This window comes from Carlito syrichta, unplaced genomic scaffold (genome assembly GCF_000164805.1).
Source record: "Carlito syrichta isolate Samal-C Ts95f unplaced genomic scaffold, Tarsius_syrichta-2.0.1 Scaffold316501, whole genome shotgun sequence".
Classification (NCBI taxonomy): domain Eukaryota; kingdom Metazoa; phylum Chordata; class Mammalia; order Primates; family Tarsiidae; genus Carlito; species Carlito syrichta.
In genome coordinates, this window is record NW_007260597.1 from 589,281 (window position 1) to 605,119 (window position 15,839).

The following is a 15,839-nucleotide window of genomic DNA, read 5'->3' on the forward strand; positions in this document are numbered from 1 at the left end:
GATTTCAATGAATTTATGGGTGAGAGTAAAATTGGTGTATTGCAAAATGTATTTGTTTTCCTCTTGTTAAACTGGATATAGGTTATAATATGTCTAGTTTGAATGTTTATTTTCAATTTGATCATGTCAACTCTCAGGTTAAACTTGCAGTGCCCTTTCAAGGGCCTTATCCTGAGACTGATATCCTTAGCCAAGCATGTAAGATTGACTCCCACTATATATACATATGCAGTTTCATTTTGTGCCACACTTGGCTTTGCCTTATGCATTTCATCTCATTAGTTTTTCTGTTTTTGCAACGTGTGAGCAGGAACATGATCTGAGCATCTAAAGCACAGGACCTTTGCATATTCTATTCTCTATGTCCAGAGGTATTTGCTAAAATATTTAACCAGCAGTAGGGCATGAGTACTGACCAATCAAAAGTGACATGAGCCAGAACAGGATTCTGGAAATGCCCTGTTGGACCTTTTGGTGGGGGCTCCAGGGAGATGTGGTAGGGTCTAGGGGCAGTCTAGAGATAGATGGTACTTGGCGGTTTTCAGTCAGTGGCTACTCACAAGCCTATTTGCTAACTCATAAATCCATTTTAACTCCTTATCTGTACCAGGAAAATTTCTTTCTTCATTGACCCTGTAACACATGCATACACCTGATTATGTCATCTTTTCTTTTCCTCCTCTATACTGCACTTCCTCAGAGAAGCTTTCCCTGACCTTCCTGATGAGGATTGTTCTCATTTAGGCTCTCACAGGAACTTCTACCCCTCCACTGTACCTTTCACAGTGGCAATTGTAAATTGCAGATACTTTGTAATCATTTGAATAAGATGTCACTCCCACTAGCTGATAAACTCCATGAGGGCTGAGAGTATCACTCTCCTGACATCCACAACTGCCACCTCCACCTCCCTCTGGAATTGTAATCCCAGCACCTAAGCAGTGATGCATAAATACTTATTGAATGAATGAGTTTTCAAAAAGACTTTAGAACTTCTTTGAACACATACTTTTAAATGTAACCAATATACATGTTACTTAGGTAGTAAATTGTTGGAAAAATAATATCTTTTGAAAGTTATCACCTTCTTTATGCCTTCTTACACAATTCCCTGAAATAATTTTTAAATGGTGGCCAAATCCCATGCTGTGACTTGTCCTTTGGTTCCAATAGAAATGGAACTCACATGAAGTTCAGTGCAGAGATTTAATCTCCTTAGTTGACTCATTCATTGTTCTTAAAGCTCAGTAAGAAACATTGCTTGAAAGCTTCACAAGAACAAGAGTGTTTGGGATACTGCAACAACCAGTGAAAGATAAACGGTGGTTCTGCCTTCACAGATTTGCCCATCAATCTAGTAATTTGCTCTTATTGATGAAGGCTTATAACATTTTAATTTTCCATTACAGTATTAGAATGTAGTACTATGTATTTTGTTCTCCATAGGGCATAGAGCAAGGCTTCACATATTCATTTGAATGCTTTTTGATGGTAATGATTATGATGAGGATAATGGTAATGTTACTGTAGGATCCTTTGTTAGACTTTGTCTTTTTTCCCTGAAATACCCAACTGCCTATTATTTTAAAGTCTGTTATTACAAAATTCGTTCCAGGTTGGATTTAATGTGTATATTGGATACCTATAACCTTTGCAAAGAAAAATACCAGTTCAATCAATGTACCCCTTGACCTTCCCAGTAGTGTTACCCATTGTCCCCAGACATCCATATATGTTGTTGTCAGTCCCTGGTTTCTTGTGAGTTTTATATATATCATATTAATGCATTTCATGTTCCAAATGCCTTTTGTGACTACTTGGCATTGTATTTTATTTGACAATTTTTTTCAAAATCTTGGTTTTTTACTCTATCATCTATCTCTACATGCATGTAAGTGTGTATGTGACCCCTTCTCATGATTTCTGGACCACAGTTTCCTCATATGCATGAATAGAAGGAAACTATTACTGTTAGTTATAAATTAAATCTAATCTAGAATTATAATTGAAAATAATTATGGACATGGTATGCATCACTGATTGAGCAGAAGAAGGAAGGAAACCTAGCTATCTGAGACCTTTTGGTCCAAGTAGGGAAAAGCAGCCACTGGAAAGACTTGAACAGTATAATGATTGATTGAAGTAGAAAATACACCCCTCCCTCACATACTTAAATTATTCAGTAATTTTGGCTATCTGTCACCTGGGACCTGATGCTATTAAAAATAGCTTCCAAAAGTCTGTGTCCTCTGTACAGTATAGCAGACACTACATGTGCCTTCTAAGCTTGCCTTTATCACTTCACTGCACATATTACTTTCAGTTGACAGCATATGCATCTCTTCCCCCATCTTTCTTTTTTTTATTTTTCCTCCTCTAGAGTCATTTGCTGCCCCAGTAGGAGGCTAGAAGGGCTGGCTAATTGCTACTCCTTGGGAGCAGCCTCCAAACAATGACTGACGATTGTTGGCATATAAATACCCCAGTTCCCTTGCCCCTAGACAAAAGTAACTATAGCCAACTCAAGGTTGACACTTGGCTGACTCTGAGACATGTATTCTATAAGAGCTGGACTTACAGAGTTGACCCGTGGGAATACCTTGCCACCCACAATGGTAAAAGGCTTTATATCTCATCCTTAATTGGCTTCCTTTCTTTCCATCTCTAACTTCCTTATGCCCTGATTTTGTCCTTCACTTCCCAAGTAACTACTTGCACTTGAATTCATTTTGTAGTGTTTACACTAGGAGGAACCCAGACTGAGACACACATGATTTGTAGTAATGGGGGTACTGAGAGAAGGTTCAAGGTCCCATGGTGGTATTAGTTGCTAACCTGCCGTTCTTAGAATGGCAGTTCTCAATTGTATTTCCATTTATTTGTTTGAGATTCCCATGGACCTAGTGAGAGTTATGATTAATTTGTGACATTTTAGCTACAATTTTGCCACTTACTTTCCACCCAAGAGCATATATTCGATTGCAGACACATAAGAACAACATTCATTTAAAAATGATTGATTTAATGTATTACCTTAAGTACATAATTTTCAAGTAGTTATATTTTTACCCTTTGAATTTTTATTTTTTTAGGACGGTTTAATATCTTAATTGGATATATCACATGTCAGGAACCCACTGTTGAGAGCCACTGTCTGATGGAAACTGAGAGATCTCTTTGGCTCCAAGACAACGAAAACAGCCCAGTCAGTAGCAGCTGCTGAATCAGAGAGTTGTACATGTTCCTTGCAAAAGTGGCAGACTTTAAAGTCATTAATTTCCCTGTGTGGAGCCAGCTGAGTTTCAGCAGTCAAGAGAAGATTGTCTGATTTGGGTGTGTGTATCTAACCTACTTGATCATTAACCATGCAGCTTAACTAGTTTCAAGTGGCCGCTGAAAATGACATAAGACCGTCACATAATTATTTTCTCTCTACTAGCACATTCAAGTTTATGAAAATTCACAAAAGCAAAAAAGAAAATGGTTTCATTTGCAAGATTCTCAGACTATTTTCCATTATTAGCATTTTAAAATCTGTTTCACGCAGCATATATAATTGGGAGCTTTCTGCAGTTGTCTGAAAAAAATAGGCTCAAGATGGATACTGATAATGCTATTTATAATTTGCATGCCTTATTAGGGATTCAGAAACTACAAAAGGTGGTGCTTCAAGATATCTGCTTATTTGACTCTTAGTTTTGTCAAAATGTTATCATTAGAGAAAATGAGAAAAGTTAAAGTTTTAGGTTAATGTTTTATTTGTTGCAATTGTTATCTAGCAAAAGTTTTATTACTTAATGTATTAAAATTTAATATTTTAGTGCTGGTGAACATTTGTAATTCTATAAAGCCATTTCCATCTGCCTATCGGTTACATATTTTTAAAGTATCTGCATTTCAAGCATTCTCTATTTTGTGTCAAACAAGATTAGTTTCATCTGAGGATTTTGAGCATTTCTGAATGATGCAGTTTTAAGAAAAGAAGGACAATCTCTTCTTTAAAGCAGCTGGGTTTTAAAAGTCTAACTTCTTTGTACATATATTTTACAGATTAAAGGATTTACCTGAAGACAAAGCATTCTATTCATCAGAGACTGGACAAGAGTTACTCTTGCTTTTGGCAATTAAAGATGATGTTACCATGGAAACAATTGATCCTGCTTTCATTCATTGGCTGCTTAGGAGGTAACAATACACTGTATTCTAAGTCAAAGTTAGAACTATATTGAGTCATATACTTTAATAGTTTTTAGATGTTGAAATAAAACTCCACCAGTAGCAAAGAAAAACAGATCATTTTTCCCCCAAAAGAAAATTTAAATTCTCTTTTCTGATAATTGGATTCTCATTCTCTGTCTAATTTTTGTAAGCCATTTTATTTTCATAGTAGATATAATGAAATATGATATTACAGATGTACTGTAGTATTGTGCTTTAGTATTATGAATATAGCAATCAAAATTTGAGCATATTAATTTATGACTTTTTCAAAAGGAGTTGAAAGTCATAAACTCTAGCATACAAGGGAGAATGCAAATTTAGAGTGCAGGTGTTTTTATATTCATATTTATAAAAAACTCTATTTTCCCTTTAGCAAATAACTTATTTAAGGAACCAAAAGTGAAATAGACAATTTTCTTTTTCAATTCTGAAAAATTAGAAATTTAGAACAAAACAGAAAGAAAAAGAGAAAATTATCATCTTTGTAACATACAAAAGCAACTATTATTAATTATTAAATGCATTCCTTTTTTGTTCATTTTATTTTGTTTTCTGGAAAAGTAAGAAGGATTAAAAGAATAAAGTGGTGTATATATATATGTACAACTAGCTTTTTATTTTATTTTATTGTTTTACCTCTTTTTATTTTATTTTATTGTTTTACCTCTTTTTATTTTATAAATATTCTCAAGCACCAAAAAGAATTGAAAGCATACTATGATGAATACCTGCATAGGTATAATTTAGATTTAACAATTGTATCATTTTACTATATTTGCTCCACCTATGTGCTTATGTGTGTGCTGTCTGTCTTTCTTATTTATCCTTATCATCATCATCTATTTGTTTTTGACTAACCCATTTGAAAGTAAGTTTAAAAATCATCACCTTTCACTCCTAAAAATCTAGTATATATCTCCTAAGAAAAGACCTTGTTTCTACATTAAGCACAATTTCTTTGGGATATCTAATGAAATTAACAAAAAAGTAGCTTGTCACTTCTGAGAGGAGGAAAAAGATGTGGAATGAGGCCAAATGTAATTGTGAGGTAAAACACATGTTATTTAAAAACAAGAATATGTAAATAGAATTCTTATGTAAAACGTCAATCACTCTTCGAATGTTTTAAATGGTAATAAATGGCAAAAATCCATAATCATTAAAAGATTATATATTAAAATCTGTAACTTTTAAAATAAAGATTTTTAACAGTGTTTACTGATTTTTACTGTGAGGCCCAATTTTGTTCCTAAGACATTTTCTTTGACTGCTACTCATTTGTAACCCCACGCACAAAAAAAGAGTAGTTATTTACAAATTTTTGAATTTCTAAATGGGCTTTGGAGAGAGACCAATACAGATATAAAAACTAAAACTGTATTTTTTCTTTGACTGTTTCTTCATTTACAAAGTTTTAAATTTGACTTCTGTTTTAGTAGAAAGAGCAAAAATGTCAGGCAATATACTGCAGCAGTGTTATTGTTTATTGTATTAACTTTTGTAGAAGCAATCTTGAAATTTTTTAGTTAATTGAAATGAGGAAGACACACCCAGAAAGTGAAAGCATAGCAAAAGAAAATGAGATAAGTTTTTTAGTTTTAAATTTTTTGTTTGTAATTTTATAACATGTGCAAATTGTATTGCTTGTGTTTAAGCAGTTTTGAGAAACATTTTGCATATTTATGAACAAACTTATAGAAAAAGCAATGTCCATTTTTTAATCATTTATTTACATATTCTTGTTTTTTAGTCATCTACAAAAGTTCTATAAAAGTTAATACAATAAACAATAACACTGCTGCAGTATATTGCCTGTCATTTTTGCTCCTTCTACTAAAACAGAAGTCAAATTTAAAACTTTGTAAAACTTATAGAAAAAGCAATGTCCATTTTACTAAAATGTGAAAACATCAAAGAATTTAAAGTTCATCTTTATTCTCCAGAAATGGTGATGAAAAGTTTTAAGGATTATAAGGGAGAATTGTATTAATTTATATACAACACATTATATGTAATATATTAGAGAATTGACAGCCTTCATAATGATATTATGGAGAAGAATTTGGCTCTGACCAATTTTTTTTTAAATGTTGATTGCATACTGTGCTTTATATACTGAATGTCAGTACTGCTTTTGGATTTATTAAAAAATTAGAATAAAGTCTGACTTGTGAATGTGAAAATCTAACAAATATTGGGTCATTTTATATGTATTAAAATCAAAATCAGTTCATGACATAGAGATGATCCTATATATCTTAGATATTAATAAATGATTAAATAAATAAAAATGTATTCTGTAAATTCAGTTACTTAGAGCAGTATTTAGCAAATGGTGCATGATTTGTGTTTTCTGTCTTCTCAGCTTTAAGTTTTTGTTATCCATTATTTTGTGTATTTTTTTCTTCTATTTTGTTCTGTTATTTTGCCTCTGCAGGTTTCTCCCTGCTACAGAGGCAAATGGGCAAATTTCTGACCAGGAGTTTATTGTAGGATGAACTTGACTATGCTTTCTCTCAAAAATGCCAGGTTTCATTCATTCTTAAACATATAATTATTAAGCATGTATTATATTTCAGGCATTATTTTCTGTGGAAAAAAAAAATGGACAGAGATCTCTTGTCTCTGTGGGGTTTACATTCTGTCACATTGCGGCAGATGATGACATTGAGTTAGAAGGTGATAATTCTATGAAGGGAGGGAGCAGAACAGGTGAGAGTGTGGAGCTTTGGGATATGGGTTGCTATTTTTAGTAAGGTCATCAGGTTAGTTCCCATTGAGAAGGTGACATTTGACAGAGTTAAGAGGTTTAAATGAGTTGACCTTGTGGATATTTAGAGAAGAGAGTTACAAGTAGAATCAACAACTTTGCAATGCTTCTAATATATAGTGTGCCGAATGTTCCAGAAAAAGTAAGATGGCCAGCATGGGAGGACCAAGATGAGTTATAAGAGAGAAGCAGTAGATAAGTGCCAAGAAGCAATGTGGAGATGGGAGATGGACACAGAAGAAAATGAAGGACTCTGTAAATCACTGGATATATTTTGAAATTTTGCTATGAATTCTCTGGAGCCATAATCCATAGTATGGTTTGAACAGAGAAATTGTATAATTTGATTTATTTTTAAAAAGGATCTTGCTGGATGCTGTGTTGCACGTTGGTTGTAGAGGGGCAGGTAAATGAACAGAGGTACCAGCAAGTCATCAGTGCAGTAATCAGACAAAGGGTAGTGGTGGCTAATTCAAGGGTGGTGGCAGGGTTGGTGGCCAAATTTTGAATATATTTTGAAGGTCAAACCATGAGGATTTTCTGATGGAGTAGGTGTAAGGTATGAGATGAGGATGACTTTAAAGCCCTAAGTCACTTTTTTGTTTAGGACAATTTATCTCTGTCCACATTAAGAAATGTGTCTAATGGGTGAAGTGAGGACTCAGCTGCACACAACAGTGCAAGTTTTTCACACAGAAGATCAGCACTCAATAATGTGTATTAAAAAAAAATCCATTTAGTGGATCATGACCAGTATTTTTTTATTTGACTAAATAAATTAGAATTTGAAAAAAGGATAGGCTAGAAAATATCAGAGCACACCACTCATTTAATAGAGTCATCATTGCTTGCCGAGCACTTCTACATGTTTGGGATTTAGCAGTAAACAAAACAGACAATATTCCAGTCTTTATGGAGCTGATGTTATAGTACATATGTGTCAGATTCTGAAGTTACACGTATTTCCCTACTAAGTTGCTGTTGACAAGTTTAAGAGCCAGAGACTTAGGTAGAAAGCAGAGTGATGGAGAAGATAAATCCTCTAGAATTCCAAGAAGAATCCAGATAAGAATAAACACCACATGAGGTAAAATCCTAGTAATGACACCGCAATTAATAATAACAGTAATAATGAATTGAAACTCATTTACTGTATACTAGGAACTATGAAAGTGCTTTTACTTAGCTCATCTATAAAATACAATGAGGTAGGTAACATTGTTTCTTATTTTAGGGACAAGGAAACAGTCTCTAAGAGTTTAAGGAACTTTCACAATGAGTATGTTGTCTCAAGCTTTCTGTTTGGCCTAAATCAATCTATTTGATTGACCAAAGTATAGTTCTCTAGTCACTAGTATTTAGTACTTGGATACTTTTTTTCAAGAATAAAGACAAGGGTATAGACCATGGGCTAAATAATATCAAGGATTTAAGGAGATTGTTATCTTCTTAATTATCTATTAGTTAATTACCTTACTGTATTAGATACTCTAGATTTTACTATGCAATATGGGAGCCACTAGTCATATGTGGTTGTTGAACATTTGAAATGTGACTAGTCCAAATTGTGATATATTGCAACTATAAAATGCACACAGGATTTCAACAACTTGGTACAAAAAATGTTTAAGTTTAAAATATTTCAATAATTTTTATATTGATGAGTTGTTGAAACTGTTATTGAACTGAACTGGGGTCTACTCACCCTGCGCGGTAACGCCAGTCATCCAAACTGAGGTTTATGTTAGGAGAAAGGAGGGCATTTATCTACAGATGAGGTAAAATTCTAGTAATGACACTGCAATTAATAATAACAATAATAATGAATTGAAGCTCATTTACTGTATACTAGGAAGTATACAGTATACAAATAAGAAGAATCGGGCAGCACATGCTTAAGCCCCGACCTCCCAGATGGCTTGCAGGTAAAGATTTTTAAAGGCAGGCTAAATTTCAGGGAAGCAGAAGTTACAGACAAAATTGTAAATCAATACATAAAGGATACACATTGGATTGTCCTAAAAAGCTGAACTATCTTGAAGTGGAGGAGGGTACACAGGTCATGGGGGAAGTCTAAGATTTTCTGATTTACGACTGGTTCACAAGGCAAAGCTTTGTCTAAAAATTTGGGATAAGCAGAAAACAATGCTAGTTCTGGCCTAGGGGCATAATTTCCTTCAGATTCCTCAAGAAGAAATTTAGAGCAAAGCTGGGGGGTTGGAGTTCATTCCTCAGTTCCTCTTATTTGAAGTCTGCATGCGAATCTGTTTGGTGGGGGTCCCGGTTTCTGAAAAGCAACTCAGAGGCATATGTTAACATGTTGTGTTTAGTCTTTAAGGGTAACCAAATATCCTGTGATTTTAACTTGGCTATTTTTTAGAAAGTTACTGTTACCTTCTTGTTGTCAAATTACTCATTTACTTCTCATTTACTTCTCAGGGCTAGCTAGGTGTTCTGGAATTTCCCTTGAAGGAACTCAAGATTTTCATTTATTTCCATGCTTGGGAAAGCCCACAGACTCTTAAGAGGGGCCCCTGCTCATCTCAAAATGATACTTTAAATATTTTTGGTTAAGTAAAAAAATTATTGAAATTAATTTCTCCTGTTTCTTTTAAAGCTCTTTATTATGCTACTAAAATTTTTAAAATATATGACTTGCATTATATTTCTATTGGAAAGCATTGAACAATACATTTATAAAATCGAAACCTGACCATTTTGCAAATGTTTTCTAACATCTCCTATTTGCCCAAAGGGGAACTAAATTAATTAAGATAATGAGGACTTTTTTTATTTCACATGAAAAGTGGTAAATGCTTTCTGAGTTTGTATTACCTGCAAATACTGAATACTTTCTTTGTAAGATGAGTTCAGGTTTTTTAGGTGTCTTTGCTTGGTGAATGTCGAAAACTCTTAAATCAATGCCTGTAAAAATTCTAAACTTCCCAGAGTATATTTCAGATTGATTGGTGTCAATCTTTTACTGGGAATATTGAACAAAACTCTTTTGGAAAGTGAAATTCCCTTGGACAATAAAATCTTTGTTGGTGTCTAGCTAAAACATCTCTATGGAAAATAGCACTTATATTTCTGTAACAGTTCTAAATTGTTATTTCACCAAGTTCTTGTCTTGAAATTGCAGCAAATTATCCATATATTAGAGTTTACTAATATTTTGGTAGTGCTTAGGTATTACTTGTCAAAGTTAGTAGCCATTAATCCTAGATGGAATTAATCTTTTTTAAATTTGATTTGATTTTAAAGATGTGAGGTACAATTCAGAATTAGGTAGATAAGTGGTCATCATATAGGTAAAGTTTGGGCCTCCCTTTGGTCCCCACTCTGAGGGGGGATGAGTTTTTAACATTCTTTTAGTGGATATTGTGGTAGTGTCTTCAACATCTACTCTATTCGGCAATGAAGCAGCCATGAGGATTGGGAGAAACTGACCCCATGAAAAGCTTTGAAGATGGACCTATTCCATGTGCCTCAGTGATTGACCTAAGGCAATAATAAGCTTATGATTTTATTTTTATTTTTCTTTTTTTGGCTATAGAGTTTGTTTGAGTCAAGGACTTTTTGTTTAAATTGTCAATGGAAATGACAGTTTGGGGTTTGTTGGATATTCGCGAACAAAGACAGAAAGGCCGAGTTTCATTATAAGCCAGTAAAAGAGCAGAGTAAGCTAGCACACTCCTAAGAGTGAGCTGTTCAGAGAGTGAGACTGCCTTGATTGTTTCTTTGGTTTGGTTTTTATAGTTTATTTTTCTTTGTCTTAGTCTCTGGTCTCGGTTGGTTAGGTCCCTCTCAGGCTTGTTTTCCCTCTGTATGGCTAGGTTATAAATCTCTCATGTGACCTTTGACACAAACGAATGTTTAGATATTGTTAATTCTACCTTATTAAAATGTCTTTAAACCATTTTGGGGCTACACTCTTCTATCTTTTCATGATTTATGACTCATACATGCAATGAGCTCTAGTTTATAAGACTGGTGATTAACATAAAATATAAATCTGAAACTAAATATCATAAATTAAAAGAGTTTGCATTTGTAGGATTTTAGAGAGTTTCAAAAGAGTCTAACAAGATTGTTCCTCCTCTAGGTTTACAGATGTTTCTTTAAAGGCATATAGCTTCTCCACCCCTCTTGGTTATTGGGTGGTTTAATATGGCTGACTATCCTCTCTCAAACATTAACAATAATTTACTAGATAAGGTAGATCTTTCAAACAGGTCACAGGTCACATGGAGGAAAGGGGGAAAAAAAACTGCATTTTTTTTTTTTTTTTTGGAGTTGGAGTCTTACTGTGTTGCCCAGACTAGAGTGCAGTGGCACGCTCCTGGCCACCGCAGCCTTGCCCTGCTGGGCTCTGGCGATCCTTCCACCTCAGCCTTCAAGTAGCCGTAACTACAGGCACGCATTGCCACACCTGGCTAATTTTTAATTTTATTGTAGAGACGAGGTCTCGGCAATTTGCCCCCGGGCAAGTCTTAAACCTGTTAGCTCAGGCAATCCCTTCGCCTCTGCCTCCCAAAGTGCTGGGATTACAGGATGAGCCATCCAACCCAGCCAAAACCACATTCTTAAGGGCAGAAAAAGAAAAACAAATGTACTTTTAAAATCCAAGTGGCTTTTGTATTTGGCCCAGCTCAGCATGAAAAAAAATTTCTAAGATGAGTAAATAACTAAATGTCAGCTGACTTCCAATTTCCTACCCGTTTCCCTCTTCATCCTCTGCTCATGTCTGACTAACTACCTATCAAAACTTTGTGCAAGTGTCCTCTCTCCTGGTGAATCTGATGAAGACTCTGAAGCCTTAGTTGCTGTAGTGACCAGGAAGCCAGACTGTTAGAAAAGCCCATTCTATTGGTATGGATCAGAGAGATAAAAAGAAACTGTCTCCGTAATAACATCATAGCCCTAACTCCTGTCTTAAACTGCATAAATAGCAGTAAATGCCCTCCCTGCCTTGGCATAGTCCTTATCATGCAGAGTGGCAGGGACCCCTGAACTATATATTTGCCTCCTTTGAAAATGAGAAAGAGGCATATGTTCACTCCTGTGTATCACTTAAACCTATTATAACTGAGCCCAGAAACCATGCTTTATGAGATTATTTAGATTAGCTTCATTAAATATTTTTTTAAATTGTCAACGTTGTGATTGAGGATAAACTGCATAGTTACCAAATGTGAACTTTGACTTCCTTTAATATTACAGATTTAGTCATGGACAACATGCGCTAACAAAATTCACATGTTTGGGCTGCATTAGAAAATCATAGACTTTGCTTATTTCACACGGATAACCACATTGTATGCAAATACAAACTCAGCCTATGGACATACACCTTCAAGTGTCCTCAATCATAGCATCCATCTTATTTATATTAAAATGAATAACTTCTTGTGCTAGTGTTCACACTATAGTGTGATTAAGGAATACTTTGAAAGCAAAATAAACTTTTCAAGTTCTCCCTGAAATGATAGAAGAATATTTTTCAATTGGTTTTAATAGCACCACTCTTGTAATCACCTAGAAAAATGATTAAGGATTCTTCTAGTCTGCAGTTAATCTCGAAACAGATTTGGAACTATCTGAGTTTGTGGTTTTGGATGTGGCACTTCAAGTAAGCTGTTTCCATAAACTCAAATGACTGTCATTTCTTCTATAGTATTTGTGTGCAGTGTAATATGATTTGATAGCATTGACACTGGTGGAATGGAGATGTCACTGATCCCTGCTTATAAATCTTGACATCCTCCATGTTTTTACAGATAAACTTATTTCAAATCATTCCTTCTATTGCAACAGCCTAAACCTTGAATTGCTTTTCATTTATCCTATTTAAATCTTGACAGTTTATTGGAGTATGCATGTGAGAATCAGTAAAAGATACAAGTATTGTTGGTGTATTTTGTTCTTATAACCTTGATCATTGATAACTCTGCATATTGGGTTTTTGTAAGCTTGATGGTAACTAAGAAGGCATTTGGAGAACTTTAAAAAAGATGTATTAGAAATGCTATTAGAGTGCAACAAGCATATAAGGTTAAATACAACCCACATTTTTATTTAGCTCTTAAAATAGCTATTCTCTCAAAAGTATCTGTTGATTAGTTCACTGACTTCTGCAAATAAAGTGCTCATTCAGACCAATTTAATTGACTATTGCCTAAGAGTTAAGCTGTCTTAAAGTATTCATCACATAAAAATGTTTTTAAATACCCTTGAGCTAAGGGTCTGTTGAAACCAAACAACAGGAACGCTGTATGTGTGTATGGGGAGGGTGGTGGGTATCATGGCAGAAGATCAAGATGTTACTAGTGATAGCAACTGATGAGACTGTTTAAGAATGAAGTATGGAGGCTACATGAAAGGAGGCAGACTGGAACCCAGGTTGTGGTGGGCAAGCTAAAGAAAGATTGAGTAGTGATGTGGAATGATCTCCAAGGCAGGTAGGATAAGGTGGAAGTTAAGGAAGTGTTACAGGAAAAAGGAGAGGTGGAAGAAGAGGGAGTTTGAGGAAAAGCTGCTGAGAATTGTGACCAGGAAATCTTGAATTAATTGGCGTGTAGAACTTTAAGATTGAAATATTTGGTAAGGAAGGAAGAACATACACTCATGACCATAATGCTTTGATAAAACTGAATTCTGCTTATTTATACATACATATACAGTTGAGCCCTGCACAATGTGGGGTTAGTGGCGCTGACCTCTCACTCAGTTGAAAATTCATATATAGCTTTTGACTCCTCCAAAACTTGGCTACCAATAGCCTACGGTTGACCAAAAGTCTTACTGATAAGCAAATAGTCCATGAACACTTATTTTGTATAGTCTGTATTCTTACAATAAAGTAAGCTAGAGAAAAGAAAACATTAAGAAAATCATAAGGGCTGGGCTCAGTGGCTCAGCCTGTAATCCTGCGCCTTTGGGAGGCTGAGGTGAGTGGATTGCCTGAGCCTGCGGGTTTGAGACCCACCTGGGCAGCGAAACCTCATCACTACAATAAATCCAAAAATCAGCCGGGCATGGTAGCACATGCCTGTAATTCTGGCTACCTGGAAGGCTGAGGCGGAAGGATTGCTGGAGCCCAGCAGGTTGAGGCTGCAGTGGCTGGGAACGGCCACTGCACTCCGGTCTGGGTGACAGAGTGAGACTCCAACTCAAAAAAAAAAAAGAAAATCATAAGGAAGTGAAAACATGTTTACTTTTCATTAAGTGGAAGTGGATCATCATAAAGATCTTCATCCTTGTCTTCACATTAATAGACTGAGGAGGAAGAAGGAGGGGTTGGCCTGGTCTCAGGGATGGCAGAAGTGGAAGAAAATCTACATATAAGTGGATCAGCACATTTCAAGCTACATGCACCCCCTTGTTCAAGGGTCAGCTATAATTATACACATACCTGTGTACATTCCAGGCCTGCCTATGTTATAAACGACACAATGGGGTTCAGAGCATTTCAGGCACTTACTCAAAGTCACACAGCTGGGTTATTGGTCCAATAGGGACTTTTTCTAGATTACTTAAATTTCCATCTAGGTGATCTTCAATGACAGTAAGTCTTTTATGAGTATAGTGTGTTGTAGATCCTTTTATAGAAAAGAACCAAATGTTACCTCCTTCATGCTGGGTAAGGGAAAGTATTGATACTTTCTAGTGTTTAGCAGGCAGGAAAGTATTGATACTTTCTGGTGTTTAGGAGGCAGGTATGTATGGACATGAAGACCTAGATATGCCCTGGGAGGAGCTGTCTGTTGAAAATATTTCTGAATATTTTCTGTGACTTTTAATTGCTCTCGAAGTAGATAGCCTTGAGTGCATGGACAAAGACTGAAGTTTCCAGAGAAATTGGGCTGCTGAAAAGAAAATGATTCCTTCCCAATAGAGTTAGTTGCTTCTAAGTAAAAAACTTGAAGATTAATTGGGATCAATTGTCTAGGAATTTCCTTGGCGTGCCAAGTGGATCAGAATTTCATTCATAGTATGCTAGTGTTGATATTTGATAAGTTCTGACCTTGATATTTGATAAGTTCTAGCTTCTGTGTTTATTTTCCTTGTCTTTCCCTCTTGAAGACTGTACTCTCTCTTCTGCAGTGAATAGTGAATATGTACTAATGGTTTATTACTTTAAGTAGTTATTGCTAATTAGTCTTACCCACTGCTGAGTATTTGGGAGACTGGGTCCTTAAACAGGATTTGCATTTCCTTTGTATTTTGTTTGTGCCATCTTTCTAATCATGATATGAATTTGTATGAAAATGCTCACCAGTGTGGAAATAGGCCATTTCTTCGTGATTATCAGTTGCCAGTAAATGTCTCAAAACTTGCATATAAATCATGACCACCATTTCTTGACCATCTTCAGAGGAAGGAACCATGAAAGGTATTTTATGTATGTTTTTCTATAATTTTTATCTCAACTGTGCAGAGTCCTGCTCTCACTTGCTATCTGTATTCTGTTTCTGCTGAGCTTTAAAACACTCCTTAGTGCTTAATATATCATTAACCCCACTGGCAATGAAAAAGCCTGCAGGGTATTTTTTAAGGGGCCCTTACCCTATTAACTAGGGCACCCTTCCATTGACCCTTCAGCCTCTTCAAGTCCCCCATATGCCCCAACGCCTTCCCCATTTCAAATTCAAAGCTTGAATGTAAGACTTGTCCATTCATAGAGACCATTGCTGCATCCTATATTACTTTCAAAGCAAAACTGTGGCTCAAAAACTGTTGCTTACTTTTAATTTGGGGAGTGGCAGAGCTCCCTGCTCTTGTTTTGTCAGTGAGCCCTAAGTTGCCTTGTGTCTTTTCTTTCCCCATGAATAAGATATACAGATGC

General features: G+C 35.4%; 1 protein-coding gene across 1 annotated transcript in view; it reads left to right on the forward strand.

The window, feature by feature from the left end:
- The first annotated feature begins 4,105 nt into the window (after nt 1-4,105).
- CNTN3 (contactin 3) overlaps nt 4,106-15,839 on the forward strand; it is a 262,835-nt gene continuing 251,101 nt past the window's right edge. Inside the window, exon 1 of the mRNA XM_021707315.1 lies at nt 4,106-4,185. Coding sequence (XP_021562990.1) covers nt 4,131-4,185 — 55 coding nt within the window. The 5' untranslated portion in view covers nt 4,106-4,130. The remainder of the gene's footprint in view (nt 4,186-15,839) is intronic.